Source organism: Rutilus rutilus (genome assembly GCF_951802725.1).
Source record: "Rutilus rutilus genome assembly, chromosome: 21".
Taxonomy (NCBI): Eukaryota; Metazoa; Chordata; class Actinopteri; order Cypriniformes; family Leuciscidae; genus Rutilus; species Rutilus rutilus.
This window is the reverse complement of record NC_140226.1, coordinates 28,598,824-28,624,976: the sequence shown is the minus strand read 5'-3', so window position 1 is coordinate 28,624,976 and position 26,153 is coordinate 28,598,824. Positions and strand designations below refer to the sequence as shown.

At 38.7% G+C, this 26,153-nt stretch overlaps 1 protein-coding gene across 1 annotated transcript in view; it reads right to left on the bottom strand.

Moving 5' to 3' along the window:
• Nucleotides 1-25,432, bottom strand: part of eprs1 (glutamyl-prolyl-tRNA synthetase 1) — a 30,954-nt gene extending 5,522 nt beyond the window's left edge. Inside the window, exons 1-24 of the mRNA XM_084392576.1 lie at nucleotides 25,296-25,432; nucleotides 23,277-23,361; nucleotides 22,997-23,096; nucleotides 22,737-22,893; nucleotides 22,130-22,263; nucleotides 21,819-21,919; nucleotides 20,560-20,686; nucleotides 19,533-19,725; nucleotides 19,265-19,436; nucleotides 16,078-16,311; nucleotides 15,888-15,972; nucleotides 15,502-15,561; nucleotides 9,284-9,394; nucleotides 8,989-9,125; nucleotides 5,515-5,722; nucleotides 5,054-5,166; nucleotides 4,815-4,932; nucleotides 4,338-4,727; nucleotides 3,568-3,780; nucleotides 2,881-3,123; nucleotides 2,553-2,783; nucleotides 2,181-2,455; nucleotides 1,106-1,157; nucleotides 796-1,005 (exon numbers count right to left, since the gene is read on the bottom strand). Coding sequence (XP_084248702.1) covers nucleotides 796-1,005; nucleotides 1,106-1,157; nucleotides 2,181-2,455; nucleotides 2,553-2,783; nucleotides 2,881-3,123; nucleotides 3,568-3,780; nucleotides 4,338-4,727; nucleotides 4,815-4,932; nucleotides 5,054-5,166; nucleotides 5,515-5,722; nucleotides 8,989-9,125; nucleotides 9,284-9,394; nucleotides 15,502-15,561; nucleotides 15,888-15,972; nucleotides 16,078-16,311; nucleotides 19,265-19,436; nucleotides 19,533-19,725; nucleotides 20,560-20,686; nucleotides 21,819-21,919; nucleotides 22,130-22,263; nucleotides 22,737-22,893; nucleotides 22,997-23,096; nucleotides 23,277-23,361; nucleotides 25,296-25,338 — 3,792 coding nt within the window. The 5' untranslated portion in view covers nucleotides 25,339-25,432. The remainder of the gene's footprint in view (nucleotides 1-795; nucleotides 1,006-1,105; nucleotides 1,158-2,180; nucleotides 2,456-2,552; nucleotides 2,784-2,880; nucleotides 3,124-3,567; nucleotides 3,781-4,337; nucleotides 4,728-4,814; nucleotides 4,933-5,053; nucleotides 5,167-5,514; nucleotides 5,723-8,988; nucleotides 9,126-9,283; nucleotides 9,395-15,501; nucleotides 15,562-15,887; nucleotides 15,973-16,077; nucleotides 16,312-19,264; nucleotides 19,437-19,532; nucleotides 19,726-20,559; nucleotides 20,687-21,818; nucleotides 21,920-22,129; nucleotides 22,264-22,736; nucleotides 22,894-22,996; nucleotides 23,097-23,276; nucleotides 23,362-25,295) is intronic.
• Between the last annotated feature and the right edge of the window lie 721 nt (nucleotides 25,433-26,153).

The following is a 26,153-nucleotide window of genomic DNA, read 5'->3' as shown; positions in this document are numbered from 1 at the left end:
ACTCGCGTCTCACCCATTTCCGAAGGGGATTCTAAACGTTTCTTCCTTTGTTTGCTTTTAATTTGGCCTATTATTTTCGTATTCTTTCCTGTGGTAAAGTAGAAAAAACGCTGTAGGACAGATAGCCTACATTTTTACTTGTACGTCAAATTCTTTTATCACAGTTTGTGCTTGTTATTAGACATATGGTAATTGGTAAGGCGCGTCAGTTTTTTTTGTAAAGCGCATTTGTTTCTTTGTTTTTCTTATTTCAAAACAACCCCCCAACCACGCACCACCGCCGTTAGTTGGTCCATTACCACCGCGGTGGTAAAAAACTGCCACTGTCACAGCCCTATTTTAGGGGGAAGTTGTGGCCTAATGTTTAAAGAGTCAGACTGGTGACTCGAAGGTTGTGAATTAAATTAAATGACTGAGGTGCCTTTGAGCAAGGCCCCTTACCCCCAATCGCTCCCCGGGCACCACAGCAAAAATGGCGACCCACTGCTCCGGGTGTGTGTCCACAGTTTGCAGTGTGTGTGTGTGTGTGTGTGTGTTCACTACTCACTACTCCTAATGTGTGTGCACTAACTTGGATGGGTTAAATGCAGAGGACAAATTCCTAGTATGGGTTACCATACTTGGCCTTCACATGTCACTTGAATGTTGAAAACAGTTCTTAATATTTTTGTGGAAAAAGTGACAGATTATCATTAAAAATATCTTTACGGTGACAAACTATTTAATGCATCCTTGCTGAAAAAAAGTATTAACTGACCCTAAACTTCTAATCTTACATTCTTTCCAGCTTCTCACCTCTGGAGCGAAATCTGCAATGTGTGTTTTCTCTTTCTCAAGGGCAGCTTGAGAGACAAACATGGGGAAGTAGCAATTCTCCACACCCAGCTTCTTGATCTCCCGGTCAAAGAAATCTTTGATGGCATCCCAGATAGCGTAAGACCAGGGCCTCAACACGTAACAGCCACTGACATCGTAGTACTCGATCATCTCTGCCTTAGTGATCACCTGAAAACAGCAAATACAAACATTTTTAAACAGCTGAATAAAAAGAACTGTGTAAAGATAGTTCTTCTACGGTTTACAAAATCATGTGAGCACAGTGTACCTGTGAGTACCAATCAGCCAAGTTTTCCTCTTTCTTTGCCTCCAGTCCGAGCCTACATTTAAGAAACACAAAATAAGTGAGTGAATCTATAGATCCTGCTGGTAAATGCAAAATATACTTAATACATAATTGAATAGCCTTCAGTGAAGTGTCCATGAACACAGCTTGTAGTCTGAAAAAGTCATTCAGACCAAAGAGACTGTATTCTGGGTTTAGTCTTGGAGGACAAAACCAGTTGTGGCAGTACTAAAACAACTGCAGAACTTTCTCAAGCCTCCATTTAAGTATTTATCCATAGGGCCTTTCGCACCGGATAGTTTTAGGAACTTAGTTCTAGGAACTAACCACCAGGATGGTTCCCCAAGAACTAATGGTTCCCATAGGAACGTTTTCCTGTTGCATTCGCACCGCCAGTAGGAACTTTGAAGTGACGTAAGCCGAGCTTGTTGTTGTGAATTTTATTTTGACGGCACGGCGTACCTTTATTTTGACAGCGCTGAGAACGCCAGAGCAAACAATGCTCGCATTCTCTGCGTTCATTAGTTCACGATCTGTCTAACAGTCCTGTCTTTTATGTTATTAGATAGAACTGTTATACATGGAAAGTGGACAGTATATGAAAAGGTATTGGTGTATGCCGTGTGGTTGATGTCCAGTGTTGCTAGCTGAGCAGAAATACATAATCATGTTTGTCTTGGTCCCCTCAAAGTCACGTTGGATTTTCTCCTCAGTGTAAAGGTTTAGAGGCCCATCTATCACTGTTTAAAAATGGCAGATGCAGGTGTTTCGCGTGCGTTCAGTCAATCAGCGTACACTAACGTCACGGGTAGTTCCTATAGTGCTGGTTTAAGACCCTACTCTGAAGTAGGAGCTAAATTAGTTCCTCCAAAAGAGTTCCTAGAACTAAAATCGATCCTAGTTCCTGCGGTGCGAACACGCCGACATCCGGGTACTTTCACCAATAGTTCTAGGAACTATGAAAAGGTTCCTCCGGTGCAAAAGCCCCTCATGTCTCAAGGAAATAAATAAAGGGCATTTGACACTGTACGGATTACTTTGCGTTTTTGTCTCTCACCGTGTCTGTTTCTTTGGCCCTTGGCCTTCTCCTGCTCCACCTGCTCCAGAGTCTTGTCCTTGTTGAGGCTTCTCTCCTCCCTTCTGCTGCTTACGTCCTCCTCCTCCTCCTCCCTGCTTCTCAGATTTGTTCTCCCGCTCCTTACGGTTCTTGTCTTCCCCCCCTGTGTTCCCTGAGCTTCCTGGGGTAGTCACAGGCTTGTACTCCTCTCCAGTGAGGGCTTTATACTGACCCTTCAGCTCAAGCAGAGTCTTCACTGCTTTATCAACTTGATCCTAAAAAAAATGAATTACAATATCAGGAGAGCTAAAATAAAATCACTTCAAAAATGTAATATTTATTAAACTTGTTAGCAAACAAATTCAAACAAACCTTAGGAGCTTTCTCTGCTTTAAGCCGTCTCACTTGCTCACCCTGCTGGGCTATGTCTGCAAACAGTGCTTGAGCCTGAGGGGAGGAGCTGGATTGAGGTGGGGTGGAGCTAGACTGTGCAGGGGCGGGACCAGAGGAAGGAGGCACGCCTGGTTTGTATTCCTGTCCAGTTTGCTGCTTGTACTCAGCTTTAAGACTCAGCAACTGCTTCACAGCCACATCTATCTGATCCTGTAAAAATATGGACAATTGTTGAATACTACTTACAATCATTTAAAAATGAGATATTTTTTAAAAACAATGACCAAAGCTGAGATAAGTCAAAAACCTTGGGTGCCTTGTCTGTTTTCAGTTTCCTCACAAGTTCTCCTTGTTGAGTGACTCGATCATGAATAGACTTAGGAGAGCTGTCAGAGGAGCCAGACGGCGTAAGGGTGGTGGCGGCAGGCTGAGCTGGAGTTGATGGAGAAGCACCAGCGGGGAGAACTCCAGGTTTGTAGTCCTGCCCTGTCACCTGCTTATATTCTGCCTTCAGAGCCAAAAGCTGCTTGACTGCTGCATCAACCTGTTCCTGAAGAGGGGAAAAAAATCATGGTGTTTTACCAACAAGTAAATTACAAATTAAACACAATGTTTCCTGAAATCGCCATAAATACATACATAAATAAATAAATAAATAAAATTTTTATATATAATATCATAAAATATTTTATATCATAATTAAATATATAATTTATATTATATAACTTCATATAAATTAAATAACAAATGTTTATATATAATCATATATAATATAAAGCAATTATTTGCAATATATAAAACATTTTGTAATACTATTTTAGTGGCTAGCTAAAGATGCATATCTGCAACAGATATTGAGTACTATAAAACCAAAAATATGTTAGGAAAAAAAAAGTATTGAGTACTGTTTAGGGTGGCCCCAGTGCAAAAACAAAATCCTGAAGGAAATATTAATTTCACCATAATCTAAGGCAAGATGTAATTATAGTCTCACTTTTGATGCTTTCTCAGCTTTCAGCTTTCTGACCACCTCCCCCTGTTCAGACACGTGCCCGTATATGGCAGCAGGGGAGGAGTCAGATGAAGGGGCGGGCTGTGGAGGAGATGATGTGGGAGAAGCCATGCCTGGTTTGTAGTCTTGACCAGTGAGCTGTTTAAACTCAGCTTTGGCAGCCAAAAGCTGTTTTACTGCAGCATCTACTTGCTCCTGTAAAATGAAGATGTGGTGAACAGTGAAACCCCAAAATATATATATATATATATATATATATATATATATAAAAAAAAGATGGTACAGTTATAGAAAGACTAAACTCCTAACATGATGTCTGATCTAAGGCCTTGTGAGCTGCCTTACTGTATACTTCTTAGAGAGGAAGCTAACTTGTTAAGATGCAGGCACATTTATCTCTGCTCTGCAAAATAACATGGGTAAAATCCAATAGGAAATTTCAATAGGAATCTGTGCAATAAGGACGTGAGGGCGGAGAACATTTCAAGTTGGTGATGCGAATTTGCAACGTTGACTGAAGAGAAATCTGCTTAATTTGAAACTAACTTCTATGTGACAATACACTGTTAAAGTCAGCATGAAATGGAAGTTGCAATATTCTTTTCTTACGTATTGTGACGTATTGTCAGTTGTGATTTCAAGGTGACTTTAACAATGGACTTTTTGGCCAGTAAAATTTCGCACCTGATCGCCCCTTAAGATAGCACCCTAAATGAAGCAGACCCTTATAAGCAACTGAATGACCAACAGACCTTGGGTGCTTTTTCAGCCTTCAGTTTTCTGACCACCTCACCCTGCTCAGCAACACGAGTGAACGGACAACCGGTGGAGGCAGGGCTTGGACTTCCTGCTGCAGGGGTGGGGGCAGAGCTCTTCGGTGCTGGGGTGGAAGTAGGTGGGGCCATACCAGGTTTGTACTCCTGTCCGGTCAGTTGTTTAAACTCAGACTTCAAGGCCAAAAGCTGCTTTAATGCGACGTCCACTTGCTCTTTAGGGGCTTTGTCTGTCTTGAGCTGTCTGACCAGGTCTCCCTGAGCCACAATGCTGGAGAATAGAGAGGAAGCGTCTCTTGCTGCTGATGGAGCAGGGCTGGAGACTGGAGCCAGCTTGGCTTTGCTCAGAGGTGCAGACTCAGCCTTCACCTGGAGGAAGAACAATATGAAAAGAGTGATCATTTTGTTCAATGTTTGACTTGTTAGGAGAACAAATGGATCCAATTCTGTGCTCACAGGTTTAGCAGCTGTCTGGCTCTTGCTCTTGTCCTTGGAGCCAGCAGTGGGCATCTCTTTTGTGTGTCCGTCTGGGATATAGAGCAGGACACAGGGACTCTCCTTGCAGCTGTGGGGGCTAAATTAATAGATCAAAAAGTACAGAATTAAAACAAAGTATAAAAACAGAAAAAAAATATTTAAATGTTTATAGTTACAAAAGATTCATAATACTGTGTTAAACAGATTAGAGGTGCAACCTGATTGGCTCATACGGCTGATCACAGATATAGAAACCCCGTCTCTGCAGCTGTATGATGTCACCTTTCTTCAAGTCCTTCAGGCAAGGGTCTCCTATCATCTTCTCCTCTATCTGAAAAATAAATAAATAAATAATAATACACATCAGATTTTAACCATTTTATACACTACTGTTCAAAAGTTAGGGGTCTTTTTAAAGAATTTAATACTTTCATTCTGCAAGGACACATTAAATTGGTCAAAAGTCACAGTAAAGACATTGTATTTCAAATAAATGCTGTCCTTTTGAACTCTCTATTCAAATAATAAATGAAAGTAGCCTAGAACAGAACTGCAAGCGAGAGATTGTGATTTTTATTTTATTATTTGCTGTTCACCCCCCAAAAAAACTGCTCAACTGTGGCACAAATGTATCCACAGAAACAGAGACAACACCCCACAGCAGACTTAAGTACCACACCTTGCTGTTCTTGTTGATATAATCCTTGAAATCATCATCCTTGCCCAAGACTGGTTTGGTAATGAGGTGCTGGTAGTTGACGCACACAACAGGCAGGAGGGGGGCACGGCTGGATTCAGTGAGCCAGGTGATCTTAGTGGTCTTTTTATAATCAGTGTTCTCCAGGTTCAGACGACCATCTAGAGACGAGATCGCTCCACTGCTGTCCCTGCAGGCACCAAGACAGAAGACATCAGCAGTAAATCTACATGTAAAAGCACATATATAGGGCTGAGAAAGAATATTATAGGCCTGTGTACCATTGCTTACATACTAGTAGTTCCACATGACCGTGTAATACTAAACCATATTAATGAGGCTTTAAAATATAAATTAAGCTCAAGCGCATGCATAAAACTTGCCGAGGCTCACCGGCAAAAGCAGTGATTATGAGGGTCAACAAACAGAATGGAGACTGACTGAATATTTTAATAATCTATTAATAAACAAGTGTTTTCAGGTTCAGTGTCAGCTGCAAAGATGAAGTTGACTCGTCATCTCAGTATAATGGACGCGCCAATTGAGAGACATGCACGTTAAGTTAAACATGTCGCGGTACTAATTTAGCTTCCACATGAACACTTGGATATGCACCTAATAATAGCACACATTTATCTGTTACCATTAACCTTAGAGCGAGCAGCCGTGTGGCTAACATTAGGCTACAACTAACATGTTTCAAATGATAAGCCATGTATGAGGTCGATGAATGACAGGTGAACGTTTGGATTTCCTGCCCGAAATAATTACCACATGGACCAGTCGTGTTAATGATCAGTCCGTCGCGCACTGTGTGACTTTGGCACTTTTTTTTTCTGCGACTAGCTGATTAATTAACATTTGGTCAACTAAGTCTCTTCTCGTCGACTATTAGGGGGCAGCCCTTGGTGTATTTAATTTAGCAATGACGCATAAAATGATCCGTTAAGGCGAGACACTACAGGTGAATAGGTTAAAAATATTAAATAATAGATATCATCATGAAACTTCCTCAGTTGATTACTTACACAAGTATATAAAAAAAATTTATTACAAGGTTTAGAAATTTGTATGTTTAATTATGCAAATTAGGCATTATCTCATTAAATATGCACGATTTTGCATATATTTTCGGTAGATAGATCTGAACATATGATAAAGCCAGGTGTAAAATTCTTTTTTCATTTTGTTTACACACAGGATGAAAATAAAAACTCAGAGGGATTTCAGGACATATGCTTTCATTACCTAGGAAATCAAAATATACTGTCCATAGCCATAAAAAATAGATTTTCGCCATATTTTTTTTATTAAAATGTCACATAAATCAGGCCAGGAATGATTTATTAAAAAATCCCTCTGAAAATATTTTCAGAATACTGCTAAATGTATAGCTGGAAAGTTTGGTGTACACAGGTGCTACATAGGCTGAGAAATATGTACTGGAGAATGATAAAAAAAAAACGCAAAAAAATCATTTTGAGAAAACAGCAGTTAAAGATTTAAATAGCTCTAAATGAGAAATCGTCGTTAACTTTAAATCCCCCTTTGGACATTCACGATTGGTTACTGATAGAAAGGAAATGCCCATAATTGGGTTACATAGCGTTGTGCAGGAGACTCAGAGCTTTACAATGATCCCGGTCACGACAGACTTAAGTAAACAGACGGAGCTCGGCGTGTCGCGTTTGAATGCTAGCTTCCTGGTAAATTCGGGAGAAACTTACTGTCGCAAGTAAACAAAATGTAATAAAATAAACATCTTAATGTATGAAGAAAACAACGTTTTCTTTATAGCAGCTTGAAAGAACACATACTGAAGGAGTAAACTAGCCCAAAATCTCAAAACTGACCACTGCATAAAACAAATCGATGTTTTTGCCTGCCGTGTCTCGCCTTAAAGGTGCATTGCGCAAGAGTCTGAGTTTTCGCAGAACTACGCCCCCTCTGGTGGCAAGCGAAACTGCAACCAGAGGTGTGCACGCTCACGGACCACACGCACACGCACGCTTGCACGAGCACGAGCTGGTCATAACCCAAGGAGCATCAGCCGCACAAATCTTTTGTTTACAATCATAATGTCTTCAGAGGTAATAAAGTTTTAAATCTGCAAGTAATTTAAAATATGTGAAAGGAAAGGCAATTGAGTAAATAACACACTTATGTGTGAGGGAAAAAATGGGGGTAGTAGAAAACTTCGTTTTTTATTCCCATCTATCTCCATGTTGAACTGTGTTATGTGTTTACTGTATCCACTTATGACTATTATTATGGAAACACGTTCATGAACAATATAAGTTATTACTTTGTAAAAGCTCAAAATAGTAATCATGATACCATACCATACACAGTCGGTCAACAAAGTACACCCAAATGTCTCAAGGTAATAAACAATCAAGTGGCACTATGACGTTACCATAAAAGCCAAACAGGCTAATCCGCCGAAGATTTGCGGGGGTTTAGCCTGTTTTATTGATAAGCTAAGTAGCATATTCCAATAGCAATACATCGTAATTAAGCAGTAATTTGCTCAAAATTTGTGTCTAAGTATCTAACTTATATATCAGCATTTTATATCACAATCATTCTGAACCTGATCACTGACAATGGTAAGTTAGTAAAACCTATTCCGATTGTACATTTATCTAGCTTACGCTAAAGCATTACACATTTTATGGATCGTCATTTATTGTCATTATTGGCCGTATCAGACATTAGAGAATGGGATATATCTTACCTTTTTATCAAGAAAAAAGCCAACTGAGGATCCCGTTTGAGCCCTAGAGCAGACCGGAGATCTCTCCATTTGTTGAAAGCCTTCCCTATGTTTACTCTCGTCTTACCCCGACGCCTGTCTGACTCCAATTTGGACCTTTTGGTTGCACTAGACAAAAGTTCTCTTTTTTTTATCTTACGTGGAGTTTGCGTTGGTGTTTGAAATGAACTACAAGCCGGTCTCTTAGAATCCATTTTCTACGGAGAATGGCGGCGTCGGCGCATACACAAACCTGCCAGACATATGAGCGTGCCGTGAACGCGCATGACGTCAACGCGCATGACGTCACGCCCAGTCTCAGATTCCGACCCGAATCCCTCTTATTTATTTTACTGTACAGGATTATAGAGGCAATCGCAGTGATCAGAGAAGGGCTCATTCAGCCCATCAGGCAATTGTTTAAGCATGTATGGGTTAGAAAACGGGTATTTTTAACATGAAAAGTTGCGCAATGCACCTTTAAATGAACTGTTTTAGACACAGATAATGATAAGAAAGGTTTCTTTGCGACCAAATCAGCATATTAAAATGATTTCTGAAGGATCATGCTGAAAATTTTGCCTTCTTACCAAAAGAATAAATTACATTTTAAAATGTATTAAAATAGAAAACAATCATGTTAAATTGTAACAAGAGTTGGCGCCAGAGCACACAAAGTAAGGGGTCTTTTTTTTTTTTACCTGTGGATTTTGGTGATGATGATGTTTCCCCAGTTGATGAAGGTCACAGTCTCACCCTCTGTGAAAGTTTCTGCGTCAGCACCCTCGATAAAGACCTTTGGCCCGTACCACACCTGCTTCATTCCCACATCTGCATTCTGCAAATCCCCACAAAATAGGATGTGACTCAAATGACAAGGCCCAATTTATATACCTGTCTCTCTTTATATATTACCTACCTACATATGAATTAATGAGAATATTTTCTATGGTACTGACAAGTTCTTTAGTGGTACGTGCATGCAGATTCTATTACCTTGGGATGCTTGGCAATCTCTTTCATTTCCTCCTTGGCTTCAGAAATGAAGACTGGCACAACCTGCGAGCTTAGTAGGGCAGTGTATCTTGGGGCTATTGGGTCAATGACCTATACAGGGAGGGCGAGAGAGAGAGAGAGGGGAACAAATGATTCTTTAGATATGTCAATCAAGTTTCTTTGCTCTCACATTGCTCTGAATGGTGGTCAGACTGAATAATGAAACAGGATGAGCAAGGACAGGTAGAGAAGAGTGATATGAAGAGCAGGGCAAGCCAAACACTGTATCAAACAAACTGTAATAGCCACACGGGTGCATAATTACTGCCCAAAACTGCTTGGAGCCTTTATTTAAGTAGGTTTATAACATCAACAGTAACTATCAATGTTCTCTTGACTGGGAAATGAGGGAGTTCACAACAAGAGTTGAAATCAAGAGCAAAAAGTTTGAAAAGAGTCACTGGGGAGCGCTAAAGCTAAATAAGTTTGAACACCATGAATTTCTCAAAATTTATGTATTTTCACTTTCTATAGAATCTGCCAGAAGCTGTATGAGGGCTGGAAATGAGCGATAAACACAGATAGAAGCTGCAGCATATGAGAGGAAGTCAGAAGGAAAAAAAGAGAAGAAATCTGTGCCTTCGATGAATCCGAGGTGCAAAATTACAGAACAGGGTTGTCCAAAATACCAATTATTTCTAGGGATGCACCGATGTGAAAATTGTGGCCGATACCGATAACCGATATTAATATTGCTGTTATGGCCGATACCGATATTTACCGATGTCGATATCTCTGTATAGAAAACAAATTTTAATGATTATCAAATAAAGAGCTATTTTCCAAAACACATTTTTTTTTACTTTAGAAATGACTGATATTGGGCACCTTTACCTGTGTGCAAAATATGTCACACATACACACATTGCATATAATGTGTGCTGGTCAACTTGTCTAAAATTAAGAAACCCTTAGAAAACAGTAAAAAAAAAAAAAAAAAAACAGGAACATGTAATAATAATAATAATAATAATAATAATAATAATAATAATAATAAGTTTTATTTATATAGCGCATGTGTACAATTAAGATAGGCTACCGTATTTTCCGCACTATAAGGCGCACTTAAAAGCCTTTATTTTTTTCAAAAAACGACAGTGCGCCTTATAATCCGGAGCGCCTTATATATGGATCTGGCGCCTTATGTTAACGTCTGTTAAACAACCGCTGACTTAAACCTTGTTTACTTTCGCCTGACACCGGAGCGCGAGCCTCCGCTGACTGCGCGCGCAACTCCCCAAACAGACGAGGCATTTATACTTGACGCAACTGTTTTGTTTTAGACTGAACACCAGACCATACAACTGATTTAGACGCGCAAACTGGGTGCCGGTGTGATGAGATGTACTACAAATATCCGTCTGCTCGGGCAGATTCGGCTCAAAGTCATGCATCTTCGGATTCAGAGGCGCGCGCGCTGTTAAGCCGAATCTGCCTGAGCAGACGGATATTATTTTTTTTATTAACTTCGCGCTCATGCGGACGCGTCGAGTATAAACAAGGTATCTTGGTTTACATTTGGACTTTGGATGTGATCTTAGGCTTGAAAAGGTTGGTGACCACTGCATAACGCAAACCCAGTCAAACATTTGACTGCAGTATCTTCTATTCTATATGCGCCTTATAATCCGGTGCGCCCTATATATGAAAACAGTTCTAAAATAGGCCATTCATTGAAGGTGCGCCTTATAATCCGGTGCGCCTTATAGTGCATTTATTATTCCAATATCCAAATATTATTCTAAAAAATACCACAGGGAAAAGGGCTTCTTGTGACGTGCTGTCTTTGCGTTTGAACAGTGCACATTTTAAACAGGACACGCAGCTGAATAAATGTTAGCCAATACAAACATATTTATAGAAAACAGTTGACAATGAATAGACAGGAGTCCAATAATAGCATAACGAATCACTTATTCTAAAAATAATAACAAGTAGGCTATAAGACGAATCCGACATATGGGCTATGTTAACAGTAAAACGTCCGTCATTTAACGAATTTTAAAAACACGGATGGATAATACAAAATGCTTTCTGACATTTTGACAGAAAAAAACAAACAAGCAAGAACAAAATTTAAACTTAGCCCGTTTTCATTTTACAATTATCTTCTCTCTCTATGTGCGCGCGTCCGTGTTTGTGAGAGAGCTCGCGCAGCACCGGTAGCCTACTTTTTTAATCCATAAGTAACGAACGCGATAGTTTTCATACAAAATAAATATGTAACATAATTAGGTAGGCTACTTTAGTTATTATTAACACAATAACACATGAAGGCTACGTTTCTCAACACTGAGAATGAATAAATAAACGCCTGTTTCTCCACTCGCGCTTATCAGAATCCACAAATCACACGCGCTGTCACTTTTGAGAAAAATCTAATTCGAATGGGTATCATATATCAAGCAATATATTCAAATATCTACGAGTCAAAAAACGATCAGTCAAAAATGTGTCATGAGGAGGAAAAAAACATAAGTCGCACTGGACTGCATTAACAATGTTACGGACGTGAGCGCTCTCGGCACTTAAAAACTGCTTTAAAACTTTCACAGAGACCTCAAGCAGAAAGCACAAAGCCTGTCTTTAAATTTAATTTCGTTTTGTATTAATTGTATCTTAATTTTGATCAATGTTTCATCAACGAATTGCATTGGATTTAATAAATAAAAAGTAAATATACTAGAAAATATTTAATCAGGACAGAGGCGACGGCGCGTGAACCTGGAGCGGGTCTCATAAATGAACCGAAACCTAATTGTATCTTAATTTTGATCAATGTTTCATCAACGAATTGAATTGGATTTAATAAATAAAAAGTAAATATACTAGAAAATATTTAATCAGGACAGAGGCGACGGCGCGTGAACCTGGAGCGCGTCTCATAAATGAACCGAAACCTACCTGCCTCACAGACCTGAGACATATATAGAAAGCTTGAAACTTCTATTTTTAAACAGAACAATTCAAAATGAAAGAAAACAGACTGTTCTCTGCTTATGTCATCTGTATGAAATGTGTATTTCTCTCACATCAACCTCTTCAGCTTCACACGTTAAATATCGGCCTGTTCACATCGGCCATATTTTGACATCGGAACGATACCGATGTGTAAAAAAATGACCATATCGGCCGATATTATATCGGCGGCCGATATATCGTGCACCACTAATTATTTCAGTAGGCGATAAAACACCACCAAAATTTTACAGTTCTTAACGATCAACATTGATAACAGCAACAACTAACATACAAGTAAATAGTGGTTGACCGATATATCGACAAGGCAGATATATTGGCCAATATTTGGCTTTTTTGCCCCCCATGTAATTATTCTAGTCAGACAAAAAAGAAAGGAGACGCGGTCTGATTTCTCACAGTCATGTTGACTTCATAAAAGACAGCAGGTATATCAGATTGTGAGGTCAAACTTTTGTTATATGTTAAAAGAGAAGCCAGGAACCTGCAAAATATGTGTCTTACATGGAAGAAAGAAAATCATAAGGTTTGGAACGTCGAAATTATGAGAGATTTTTCAGGTTTGAGTGAAGAATCCATCTGCCAGATGAATAATCCAGACTTTTGCGAAAGTCATAGATCAGGAAATAGAAAGTTAGATGGAAAGGAGGAGCAGACAATACAGGGGCAGGGGAAACACGAGGAAGGAGGAACAAGAGGAAGGAGGAAGAGGAGTAGGAGTACCTTTTTACAGCTAACTGGCAGCTTGTAAACAGAAGAGTGAGATGCAGTTTAATGTAGAACTGGGGATACAGAGCTCAGAGACAGACAGAACGGGAAGTGTTTCAATGTGATATGATATCACAAGCACTCGATTACCGCTCCTGTGCAAACCTAAATCAGGGAACTCTAACCAGAAGTTGACCCCCTAGAGGCAATGGCTAAAATTTCTCTGAACAAATTAAAGGGGTCCTATTATGCCCTTTCACAAAGTCTTGATTTTGTTTTTGGGGTGTACTAGAATATGCTTTCATGCTTGATTGTTCAAAAAACACATTTTTCACATATTTTACATTATTACTGCTCCTGTCTCCCCAGTCTGTCCCGAACGCGTCGTTTTCGATGAAGCCTCTCCTTCCGAAATATGAAATGTGCTGTGATTGGTTAGCTGGCCCAGTGTGTTGTGATTGGCAGTGCTTTTTTTCTCAGATTTCATTCAGTGCTTCGGTAAATTTCCCGCCACTCCCTAACCGCGAGTTCTGCTCTAGTGTAAATATAAAGGATGGCGTCAATCTCAAACCCGATTCAGACCCTGACAATGTTAACAAACATGAGAATCATCCAGAATGGATTTCATGCACTGACTTAGCAAGCACGGATTTCACAGGACGTTTCAGAGTGGTATGTTTTTCTTGATACAATGTTATCCACCATTTAATCATGACATTTGTCAGAAAACTATGGTTATACAAACAGTAATAGATCACAAAAAAAAAGTGTAATTTTCCTAAAGGATGGTGAACAGCCTTACAAAAGCGAGAGCTTACAAAAGCTATAGTAAACAACACTATGTCAACACTAATGTTGGCTACCAGGAGAGCGTATAGCAACAACATAAACCTTATAATTAGAACTGTTAATAGAAAACGCAACTACAAATAATAAGACATACTTATAAGTTGTGATTCATTAACAACAGATTGTCCCGACAAAGAGGATACTGCTCCATTTTAGGAGATGCTTTTATGTGTAGCCTGCATTGTGCTTCTGGAAGCTATTCTCCATAAAATGTGCAGAGCACAGGGAAGCATCGGGATTATAATGTTCAGGAACAGCGTTTAAAATAAATTAACCATTCTAAGTGCGTCAGGCTTTGGAACTTCAAACAAATGAGATGTGGAAAAAACAGCGTCTCTATCACATTGCAGGAGCTCACCCAGGCCTCGTCCACTTTTCTAAGTATTCCGTGGGCGGGGGTTATTTAAATGAGGAGCATTATGACTTCATAAAGTCATAAATGACTTTCTTGAAAAGTGGATCCTATGAAATAAAATATCTCCCTTTGGAGTGGCTTTGTAACCTTTCAGATCCTTTTTATGCTCAAACAGCAACATTACACACTAACTAAAGTTGAAAAGTGAAAAAGCATAATAGGACCCCTTTAAGAGGTTTTATAGTTCCTTGCTACTAAAACACCCATGCTTGAGGTTGAGGTTTGTTCTCATGTGTCACGCATGTCAATCATGCATGTTTTCATGTGTTCAACTTCTGTGCATCATTTTTGTATGTGCTTTGATCAATGTTTATATGTGAAAATAAACCATTCAATTCATATGGATTACTTTTACAATGCCTTTATGAACTTTTTGAAGGGTCAAATGTTTTGTTAGAATAGACTTTCAGAAACAGGTTTCATAAAATAAAATAAAAACTTTAGTACTGGGGTTGGGTTTGGAATGATATGAGGGCTAGTAATTGATGACAGAACGAATTAGCCCTTTAAAATAAATAATTCACCTAAGAATAAAAACTGAAGTAAATTACAACAATTTGCATTTTTGGGTCAAGTATTCAATAAAAAAAATAAAAAAAATGGGTGAAAAAATGAATGGTGCCAAATCAAGAAAAGAAGTGAAGACTAAAGCTTACAGCTAATGAACAGAGTGTTAAAGAGCTCAGGTCATGCTTGATGCAGGAAATGAGGTGTAGATAACGGGACAGATGCATAATTACAAACGTTTGTAGCTTTTGAAAGATGGTGGCAATAAGACTTGAAATAAAAACATTAAATCACAATTAAAAGCAACACAGAACAACTCCTGTTTTAATTATTACTAATTAATGTCAAGAAATTACTCTATTTTTTTTACTTTAATAAACAAGTAAATGCAAGTGCATTTAAGTTGGTCACAGAGAATGAGAAAGTGGGAGGGAGGGTGACATGCAAATGTAAAAAGCAGAGAGAAGCACAAAAGGTGAACGGAATATCTGGTGCGTACCGAGGGACTGGAGAGATTAGAGGCTAAAGTTTTGAAAATTAGTTTCAAATTAAAGTTTTGCTTGACAAAATATTGCCAGAAGAATGTAGAGATGTTAGCCAGCTGCTCAGGGTATTTAACTAGTGAATGAATGGGATGACAAGGACCAGCTGGAGATTAGGTGCAGCCATGATGGACCCTGGACGTGATTTTAATATTTACCTTCTTGTTGAACGCCCAGATCTTGTCCCACTCCATATTGACTACAGATCTTGAGCCTCCCTTTAACACAGTGGAATGGGCAGAAAAGAAAAAAGGATGTGAATCAAATTAGTTAAGGAATTAAATCTGAATTGTGAAGACTGCAGATGTGGGGAAACACTATAACTATAAAGTTAAGTTTTAATAGCTATACTAGCTACATTTATGGACCAATGATGTCTTTCATAAAATTGCTGTCTGTGCTATTTTATAAAGTGTGCAATTAAGAGTGATTTTACCAGTGTCACAGCAAAGAACAGCCATTGCTTTGATAAAATCATTGTAACAACTCTGTGGCTTTTGTATTCTTGGCCAAAAGTCATTCTAATTGCAAGAAATACACATACCTGAGCAGCAATGAATTGTTTGAGTCCCTCCACAGTCATTCCTCTACGTAGCACACCTCTGACTGTGGGGAAACGAGGGTCATCCCTACAGAAAGGAAAGATGGGAAGAGCAAGAAAAACATTTTACCATACAATCCAAAAGAGTTTTTTTCTATAAAGTAAAGACAACGAGGACTCTCATGATACTCACCAGCCATCCACATAGCCCTGGTCGACAAACCAGGTGAGCTTCCTCTTGGAGAGCAAAGTGTTGTTAAGATTGAGTCTGGCGTACTCCCAGATGTGCGGTTTACGCAGACCAATAGCATTTATTACCCAGTAGAACTGCTCGTCTCTGTCATGGTACTCAGTGGTACGCAAGGCATGAGTCACCCCCTCAACACTGTCCACAATGGGGCATGCAAAATCATACGTGGGGTACACTCTGGATGGAAGGAGAGAAAAAGAAAATATAAGAGAAACATCAATGAGGAAGCGTCATTTAGCCATATTTGGTAACACACTGCATGTAGTGTAAAATTTGTTAATGTTCTTCAACAAAAAAGACAGAAGCAAATATTATACAATGATGAGTAAAATAAACCCTGCGTATGAATTGACACCCTTTATTTGTGCTTATAAACCATTTGAACAGCTATTCGACGGTCTAAGTAAGTGACGTCTTTGTTCCTGGGACGTTTCTGGTTAGTTGTTGAGCACATTCAAAACAATGGCGTGATGCGCTTGATGTACAGTGGAATTGCGATCATTTATGTAATCCTGCTATTTAAAATATCAAAATTATAAAATTATGTCCTTGTTGCTTGGTAAATTAAAGTGTTTAGATTTTAGAGTTTGTTATTGTTTATGTCCTTGAAATGGTCTATAGGACCATGGTCTATATGTCTATATGGGTGCAATAATTTTGATGAAAATTAAAAACATTACTTAAAAGACAACGATCATGATTAGTAATCATAATTACAATTTTGAGCAAAATAATTGTTAATATCAGTTTAACCATTATACACCATGGCTACAATATCAAAGTCTTCATTGACTAAAACTAGACTTAAATTCTAAGGGCCCTATTTTAACGATCTGAAACGCAAGTGTCAAAGCGCAAAGCGCAAGTAACTTTGTGGGCGGGTCTCGGCACTGTTGCTATTTTCCCGGCGGGATAAATGACTCTTGCGCCGGGCGCAAATCTAAAAGGGGTTGGTCTGAAGTAGCTTCATTATTCATAGGTGTGGTTTGGGCGTAACGTGAAATAAACCAATCAGAGCATCATCTCACATTCCCTTTAAAGACCCACTCCGATGAAAATCATGTTTTTCTAGGTGTTAACATGTTCTTATGGCATTTTTCTGATGTTAGAGGACAAATCTTGAGAAAAATAAGTTCAAAGTTGTATTTCTGAGTATTTCTGCATTCAAATGGCTGTGAATCAGTAGCAGACGTTAAAATGCCAGCTAAAATAGACTGGAGTTGTGACGTAGTAACTCCACTGGGCGTGCCACAAGCTCATACTCCCCTCCGCCCCCGCGGCTCAGGTTTTGAGGAGTAGAGAAGACGATGGCGGATCAACACCTATGTGCGGTAGCGGGTTGCAATGCTAACTGTACGTTCACACCGCCGCCGACTTGAGCGGCAAAGAAGCTCTGGCCGCCCTGTCAAGGACGCTTGTCAAAAAGTACGAGGAAGCTTGTTGACGCTTTGGCCGCTCTGACGTAGCAGAGCATTCTATGTTCGATCATGGGAGAAGAGAAGTGCCACACCATGAAAAGTAAACAAAATAAATAAGCAATACATTGACACTAGAAACCTTTTATAATGACAGCATTTGTATAACCGTTTTGGTCACTTTATTATTTAATATTATGAATAGTGAGTGCGCGCGCGCGGCCGAGGCTCTCTCTCTCTCTCTCTCTCTCTCTCTCTGCTATCTCTCTGCGTTCTTATATGCCCTGTCAAGCGCGCCCTGTTATACTGGCAGGACTTAAAAACACATGCAAATGATAAACTTTCACTCTGATGGTTAAACTGCAATTAATCCGATAATGATAGGAAACCCAGCAACGGCGATGATCAGCTTCTCCTCCGTTTTCTCGGAAGCTCAAGTCGGCGGCGGTGTGAACGAGGGGGAGGGTCGTCTCCGTGTCAACGGCTCCCCCCACAACGCAGAGGCGAATTGCTAATGAGCTACTGCCGCTCTGCTGAAGCAAAGTCCCAGAAAACGGCACAGGTTTTGTGATTTTGGCTAAAAACGGCATAATCATCATTTAAAGACCACTGAGAATGTTTAAAAATAGTTCAAAATATGATCGGAGTGGGACTTTAAGAGCAGATGCACTTTTTCCTTGGCGTATTGCTATTATAACGGCGGATTTGCCAGGCGCGCGTCAAGAGCGGTTCACAGCCGAGGAGACCCGACGCTCTCGTCACGGCCGTAAAAGAGAGAGAAGTGACATTGGGGATGGGAGAAACACACCCAAATTAGCTTCGGTTAAACAGGCATATAATAATGTGGGTAAATGTGTAAGCTAGATGTATGCTTTTATAATAAATTATTATATTTATAATAAATTGTCTATCTATCTATCTATCTATCTATCTATCGTTTGTAATAATATGATTTGCAAAAATGAAAACTGCTGCTTCTGTGTAGATTAGAGAATCACAGTGTATGAGCGTTGTGCACTCTATACATTATGGTCAAACATGCGCCCTTAAAATAGCATAATGAACAACGCGCAACGTGCCACTGACTTTAGACTAGGTTTTTTCTGGCCAGTGGCGCAATTGTTTTATAGAACAGTAAAATAGCACCAGGGAACGTTTGCGCCGGAACACGCCTCCTTTTTTGCGCTGAACCGCCCAGGGAGCGCAAGTTCATTCCCTAGTTTAGCGACGTGCTTCTGTGGAGGGAAAAGCGCGCTTTGCGCGGGTGCAAAATAGGAATGAAACATGCGTCGGTGTACAAAGTCAATTGCGCTGGGTGCAAGATAGGGCCCTAAGACTTTTACACCTGGTTTCACAGATAAGGCTTAAGCCTAGTCTCAGACTTAAATGCATGTTTGAGCTGTTTTAACTGAAAGCAACTTGCACTGACATATCTTAAAATATGTAAGTGCCATTGTTTTGTCTCAAGATGCACACCAGTAATGTTTTTTTCTAAGGCACGTTTATAAAAGCTACTTAAATGCCCTAATTGTACTAAGGCCTAATCCTGGCTTTATCTAAGCCCTGTCTGTGAAACCAGGCATTAGTCAAATAAAACTTGACAAAAAACAAAGAAGGATGGATAGACCAAATATGAAAAAAAAAAGAAAAAAAAAACTACATAGCTAGTAGCTAATAGCTAGTACGCAAGTAACACTAGTATGATGTCCACTCACTTGTAAGTGTAGCCGGTGCGAGGATGAGGAGCGTTCTTGCAGCGGTAGAGTGTGGGGTCACGCATGCAGCCGTTGTTGGAACTCATGTCGATCTTCGCTCTCATGCAGCAGGTCTGGCCAAACTCTGTGCCTTTCTTCATCTCCTCCCACATCTGCATGTTCTTCTCCACAGCTGAGGAGAGACGGACATAACATGTTCATTATAGTACCTCAAATTACATTTCCTGTGATGAAGACATATAATAAGACCAGTACTGGTGATGCTCACAGTTGCTGCGGTTTTGAGACTCGACCCTTTGCTCCCTCTCTAGTTTCATGATGTCTGGAGGAGTGTTATCTATGTAGGCCTTGCCCTCCTGTAGAAGTTTCTCCCCCATAAGCAGAATAGCGGGAAAATGATCGCTTGTGTAGGTGAACTGGTCTGGTTTGATCTGTAGCATGGCCACGTCTTCCAAGATGACCTGTAGAAAAAAAGGTGTTAGCTTAGCCAGGGGTGTCGAAAAATAATTATTTGGAATTTAACCCTTATGTGCTGTTGAGGATATGGTGCCACCTGGTTATCAACAGTAAAAATTACAAATTTTACCTCTTCCCAACAGGGAAAACCACCAACAATCAAAAATGCATGATTATATGGTGTCATGGCTTTGCAATCAAAAAATGTGGTTATAATGGAAGTCAATGGGGCAAAAACAGCTACGAACAGTAAATGAGGGAGAAAAAGTTCAAATCTGATGCTGCACAAAAACTAACAATGCATCAAAACCTATGTTGTTTCTAATCTTTGACATGTCCAAGACTGTGATAAAAGGTAAAAAAAAATCCAGTCCACAATCACATTTTATATTGAAAATAAGTCATTTTGTGTTTTTTTTTCCCCAAATCAGTGACATCATTTATGAATTTGGCAATTAAAGAGTTAAAATCCTGAATTTGTTTTAAACATTTAGTAGTTTTGATCAGGACTGAGGTTGATTAATAGATTTATGCAAAAAAAAATGAAAAAAATATTTATCTGATACATTTTTACAGCAGTTTAAAGTAGTGGCTGTTTTCAGCCACGAACATAACGAAAGGTAGTGAATTTGAACAATGCACAAGGGTTAATAATAATAACTTGTTACATTTATAGTGTAAAGTTGCTTGTATAGAAATTTGAGCCTTTGATTGAGCCTTGGTGCCCATCCCAAACATGCAGGTTCAGATCAAATACTGTGTTAATTAGTGAGGGGGAAGGATATGGGCCATTTATAGAGGATATGGGCAATAATAGTGTATGAAACGAGGCAAAATACCTTCTCAAAGTCCTCTTTCTCCTTCTCAGGGTTTGTGTCATCAAAACGCATGATGAGCTTGCCCTTGAAATTGACCTGGTAGTGCTGGTTGAGTAGAGCTGCCTTGGCATGACCGATGTGCAGGTATCTGAGGAGATGGAAAGATCATTTAGAGAGACACTAATCTACACTACCTTTCAAAGATTTAGAGATAAGTACTTTTTTTTGTTGTTGAAAGAAATTCATTATTTTCAAAAATCACACTTATAATGTTGTTTCTATCTATTCTGTCCACAAAAATGTGAAGCAGCACAACTGTTTTCAACACTGATGATAACAAGAAATGTTTCCTGAGCTCCATAGCATATTAAAATGATTTCTGAAGACTGGAGTAATGGCTGCTGAAAATTCTGTTAAAATGTATAAAAATAGAAAAGTTATTTTAAATTGAAAGTGGTATATTAAGTGGAAAGTAAATATTAAATGGGTTAAGTGCATATTATATGACCACCTTGAAGGCTTTTCTATCTAGCGAGTGTGTGCATAGACACTTCCAGGTTTGCCTGACGCCAGTGCATGGTGCCGGAGATTAGAAAGACGAAAACGATAGAATCGATGGACACTTTCCAGTCCATGTAGAGAAAACTGACTTGGACTCATAGTGCACACACATACACAATGTCTTATTCCCAACCAATTATGCCTACTGTAAATATACAAATATGTAAATATAACTACATTTAAAAATAAAATATAGCAAAACAATGTGTGTAAAAACAAGGCAAGACATTACACAGCCCAGTTAGCTACGCATCCACACCCATAAAGAAATATTTTAGTTCTCGCTAATATTCGTATTGCACTTGTTAAGTAACATTCTAAATGAAACGTATAAAATATCTTAAACGGTTATACCTATACACTTGAAACCTGTAGCCTACCTGGATCAGAAAAATATGTTTTGTAATAGTTGTTATAAAATATCATGTAAACATTCACACGTTTGCCCTGTGAGACACAGGCTACAATTGATCTCCATAAAAGTTTCAATTAGAAGTTTCTCCTTACAGTAAATGCAAACGTTGCTAAGACCGGAAGAGTATGAGTGGAAGTAAACATGCAAACACTCGCATCCCGAAGCTCACAGGTGACATCTTGTGCATCTAGCCTATAAATGAAGCCTTGGTGAGCAAAAGAGACTTCTTACAAAAAATACAAAAAATCTTCTGAGCGTTAGTATATTGAGAAAGACCTTCATTGTATACATTAACGCTACTTACCCACTAGCCTCAGGGGGAAACCGCACAATTACTTTGCCCATCTCAGCACCAGGGAGCTCCACAAACTTTCCCACATCCTGCTTTTTTTCTTTGTCCACAGGCTAAAAAAATAAATAAAATAAAAATAAATAAATTCACAAATTAACAAGTTTATTAACATTTAAAGGTATGTTCCATGTGCAAAGTAAACTTTTGCTGAAAACATAAATGTGACTTGTTTCAAACTTTTTGTTTTGTTTAAAAGAACAGATAAAACTGCAGTAGTCTGCCAGAAAGCCAAAAACACATCCCTGGGTTGGTAACAAACTCACAGTGGCTTTGCTGGAGGCGATCTTGCTGGCCCATTTACTGCCCACAGAGCTGAACGGCACCTGAGAGCTCAGGAACGAAAACCAGCGGCACAGATGGGGATAGGAGCTCGGCTTGACCTGGGACTCGCCATTTCCTTTTGAGAATTATCACAAATGTTAAGTTGTCTTCATTTTGGACTCAAAACTAAAGTGAATAAAATATATATTATGAATGTATGTATATATATATATATATATATATATATATATATATATATATATATGTATATGTGTGTGTGTGTGTATGCATGCATTATATATATATATATATATATATATATGTGAACAGCTCAGATGCAAAAGCCTCTAAGTGCCATCTGAAATTTTCTTCTAGAATGATAATTTTTATAAAGCATATAAGTAATTTTTATAAGTAATTTCACTTAAATGACAATTAATAGGTAATTTGCATTGCCATTTAAGTGAAATTATTGAACTTAAATATACGAGCTTGATAAAAATGATCATTCTAGAGGAAAATTTCAGATGGCACTTAAAGGCTTTTGCATCTGAGCTCTTCATATATATATATATATATATGTATATTTCTCATAGCCAGATGACTGACCTTTGAGAGCAGCCCAGATGCAGAGGTCAGCCAGTGTCACACTGTGACCCACCAGGAATGTTCTCAGTGCCAGAGCTTTATCCAGATCTCCCAGAGCAGAAGACAGATCTGACTGACCACAGAGACGACGGGCGCTGAACTCCAGCCAGTGATCAACCTGCAAAAGACAGAACATAATCAACAACACTGCTAACCGATGAAAAGACTGTAATATGCTATAGAGAGCCAGTGGAATGTAGTTTATGATTCCCAAATCTAACCTCAGTTTGCTCCATCATGTTAGAACCATACAGTCCCAATGCCGGAGCCACTCGGGCAAGATAACGGGTGATGGAGTTCACGTCACTGAACTGCACCTCACTGAAGGAGACGCACCGAATGAGAGAAATGGGAAATTAGACAGAATGATGCGTATAAATAAAAATACAAGAAATATTGTGTACTTGGTGTATCCTCCTCCTAATGTGTCCATAAAACACTATAATTATTATATTATACATAAAGCATGCACTTGTAGTCTCATACAGGCCATATACTCACTCAGAGACACGGAGCATGGTGTCTTTGCCCTCCTTCACAGAGAGATTGACGCTGCCCTTCACATGTTCAGCAGTCAACAGTGCCCCTACAGGCAGAGAGGTGAATTACAGAGAAATCTAATGTACCTGCTGTGTGCAAACACAAATCTAAACTGAAATTATTTCCAAATCCCATAAATATAATTCTGCACGTAAATGCACACACACACACAAAAACTGCAATTAAAAATAACTTCATTGTTTATACTGCATTGTTGCCCTCCTTTTATGTACAACATTAAAAAATGTAATCGATGCAAACAAATTCTCTGAACTGTCACAATAATATTAATTTGCACATTTCATTTAATTGTGAAGGGTTGAGAGAGCAGAAAATAAAAAGCCCAACCTCAAATGTAACAGAAATAGATTTGCTTTCATTATAAGGTTACATTATGAGATGACAGACCAAACTGGTCCATCTAGATTCTGTGCAAATAATCTTTGTGGCGACAAGTGTGCGAGAAAACCCCCCCAAAAAACGTATTTGTCATTGAATCATTCATTCAAACCGATGTAACTGATTTTAAATAATGAATTCAACATTTTGTCAGAATCTCAAGTAAATGTTATTTTATTAAGTTGTCTGTTCAGAATCATGTTCTCTATTTGAAACAACAAAAACAATTCTCAATCGTGATTCTCAATTCATCCAGAATCGTGCAGCTAAATAGAACGACATGGAGGTCTTTCTGCAGGAATGCCATGACAAAAATAAAATAAAAAAATCTCTTTTGATGATTTTTACATTTATTTAATTATGAGCTAAATTATAAGTTTTTTTTAAAAATTATTGTTTTAGTTTTTATTTAGGTCTAAATGTCGTTTTGATTTTCAAATGCACATTCAACTTCTTCAAGGCTTTGTATTAAATGTTTATTTGAATTTGGCATGATTAAATACAATATATTTAAACTCTGTATCTTTAATACTGCTTGTAACAATACGAACATGAAGGAAATAATTTCACATAGCCTAATACAGTAAATGGAAAACATTTTAAAACAGGGTTACATTAGTTAAATACAAAATGGATACAATTGCTATCAATAAGCACTGTTTACAGCATATACATATCTTGATATTTTAAAATTAAGCTTTTTAAAACTTGACCCTGAAACTGCTGGTGCTGCAGGTCTGCAGCTGGATACGACTGCCTCAATTCAGGACTTGCATATCAGCATTAATTTATGCAAGAATTTTATGCATGGCATGTCCTGCTTTATGCATGTTCGTTCTCTGAATTTCATTTATGATGAAAATCAGGTTTGACAACAGCCATTTACTGTAGGCTACTGCATAAAACCAGTCACAACAATTTTGGTTTATCGCATTTCCCACTGGTTTTGCAAAGATTCAACATTTCTAATTTTAATCCATCACATGACACCATTAAAAAGATTTCACCTTACCACACATATACAATCAAAGATTTATAACAGAAGGAGTTAGATCATCCTGCTGCTCAAAGACAGCTCTTTCAAATGACTTGCATCAGCCAGTGACACAGCTTCCCCAAGCACTGGATGGCGCACTTCAATTCATTTACCAAATAATAAACACCATTCTGCAATTATAACAACATTTCTACATCTTAGCTATATGGTGGAAAGGCTCTAAAACCAAGAAAACCTTGGTTTTGCCCTGTATATGACTGCAAACCCCACAAAACTCCCTCTTACCCTCATAATAATGAAAACAAAACATGCACAAATTAGCCACACTTTCTGAATCACTTTTAGGGAAGCAGAGCCAAACTATTACAGTACAAGATCTAGCTTTGAATCTATTAAAATGTAAAGCGGTGAAAGCCAAGTAAAGCCTAATGAACATTGGGAATTGCAGACTGTTAATTTTAGATTCTGCCACGACGGCACGAGGATGTTCTGCGTGTCAGTCCATTGAACCGGTGCGCGAGCTCAGCGGCTAAATGCAATGTAGCTTGTAATATATTAATTGAACACGTCGCATTTGTACTTACCTAGAGGTGGGTTGCTACTGTTTATAGTCAAGTTTAGTGCCATGTCGTTCCTCTTGGTCTTCTCGTAATGGCCCTGTCACACTTCCAGCATCAAACTACTTCACGACTGCTCAGCGCCGCCTGCTGTAAGAGCGCAGCAGTGGAATGACACGGGTAACACTAGACCCAGCAACAATGGTTCCGCTCATTATGGGTTTGAGGACAAATCTGTACAGTAGTAAACTATGGGTTTCTAGGTTAACGTTCTTCATCTTTCTATGGAAACCGTGACCGATGACTGACGCTGTCAGTTCCTCACATATTTTTGTAATACAGGTTTGGAAAAACATTTTAGCCTACGTTGTTTCCTTTTACTTTACGATTTCATTTCTGAAGTAAATCTTAATCCATAAACCAAATAGCACCAGGACACCAGCCTCTTTGCAATTGGTTAAATTAATCTTGAAATTAATTTTTTAATATTCACAGTTGTAAGATAATTATAGGCCTACAGTTTTACAAATGTATGTAAATCACTATGCTTCCTAAAGGAGGCGCTATAAGCCTTGAAAATGCATCTGCCTATAAACTGAAAGTTGGCCTAGTCATTTATATTTTATTGGGAAGATGCTTTGGAATGAAGTGCATGCTGTAAATCTTGATTAATTTGTGTAGACTAATTCAACAATTACACTATTCTAGAGTTCAGTGCAATGTCACATAAGCTACACTAATCATTTGATTTTTGACAAAAAACCTTGTCACTTCTAGCAAATGTAAAATACCATTAGCCTATTTATTCTAGTTTTCTCCAACTAGAATTTTTCTGCATTTATAATTTGAACCCACACTATTTCAGTGACTTAGACAATAATTCTA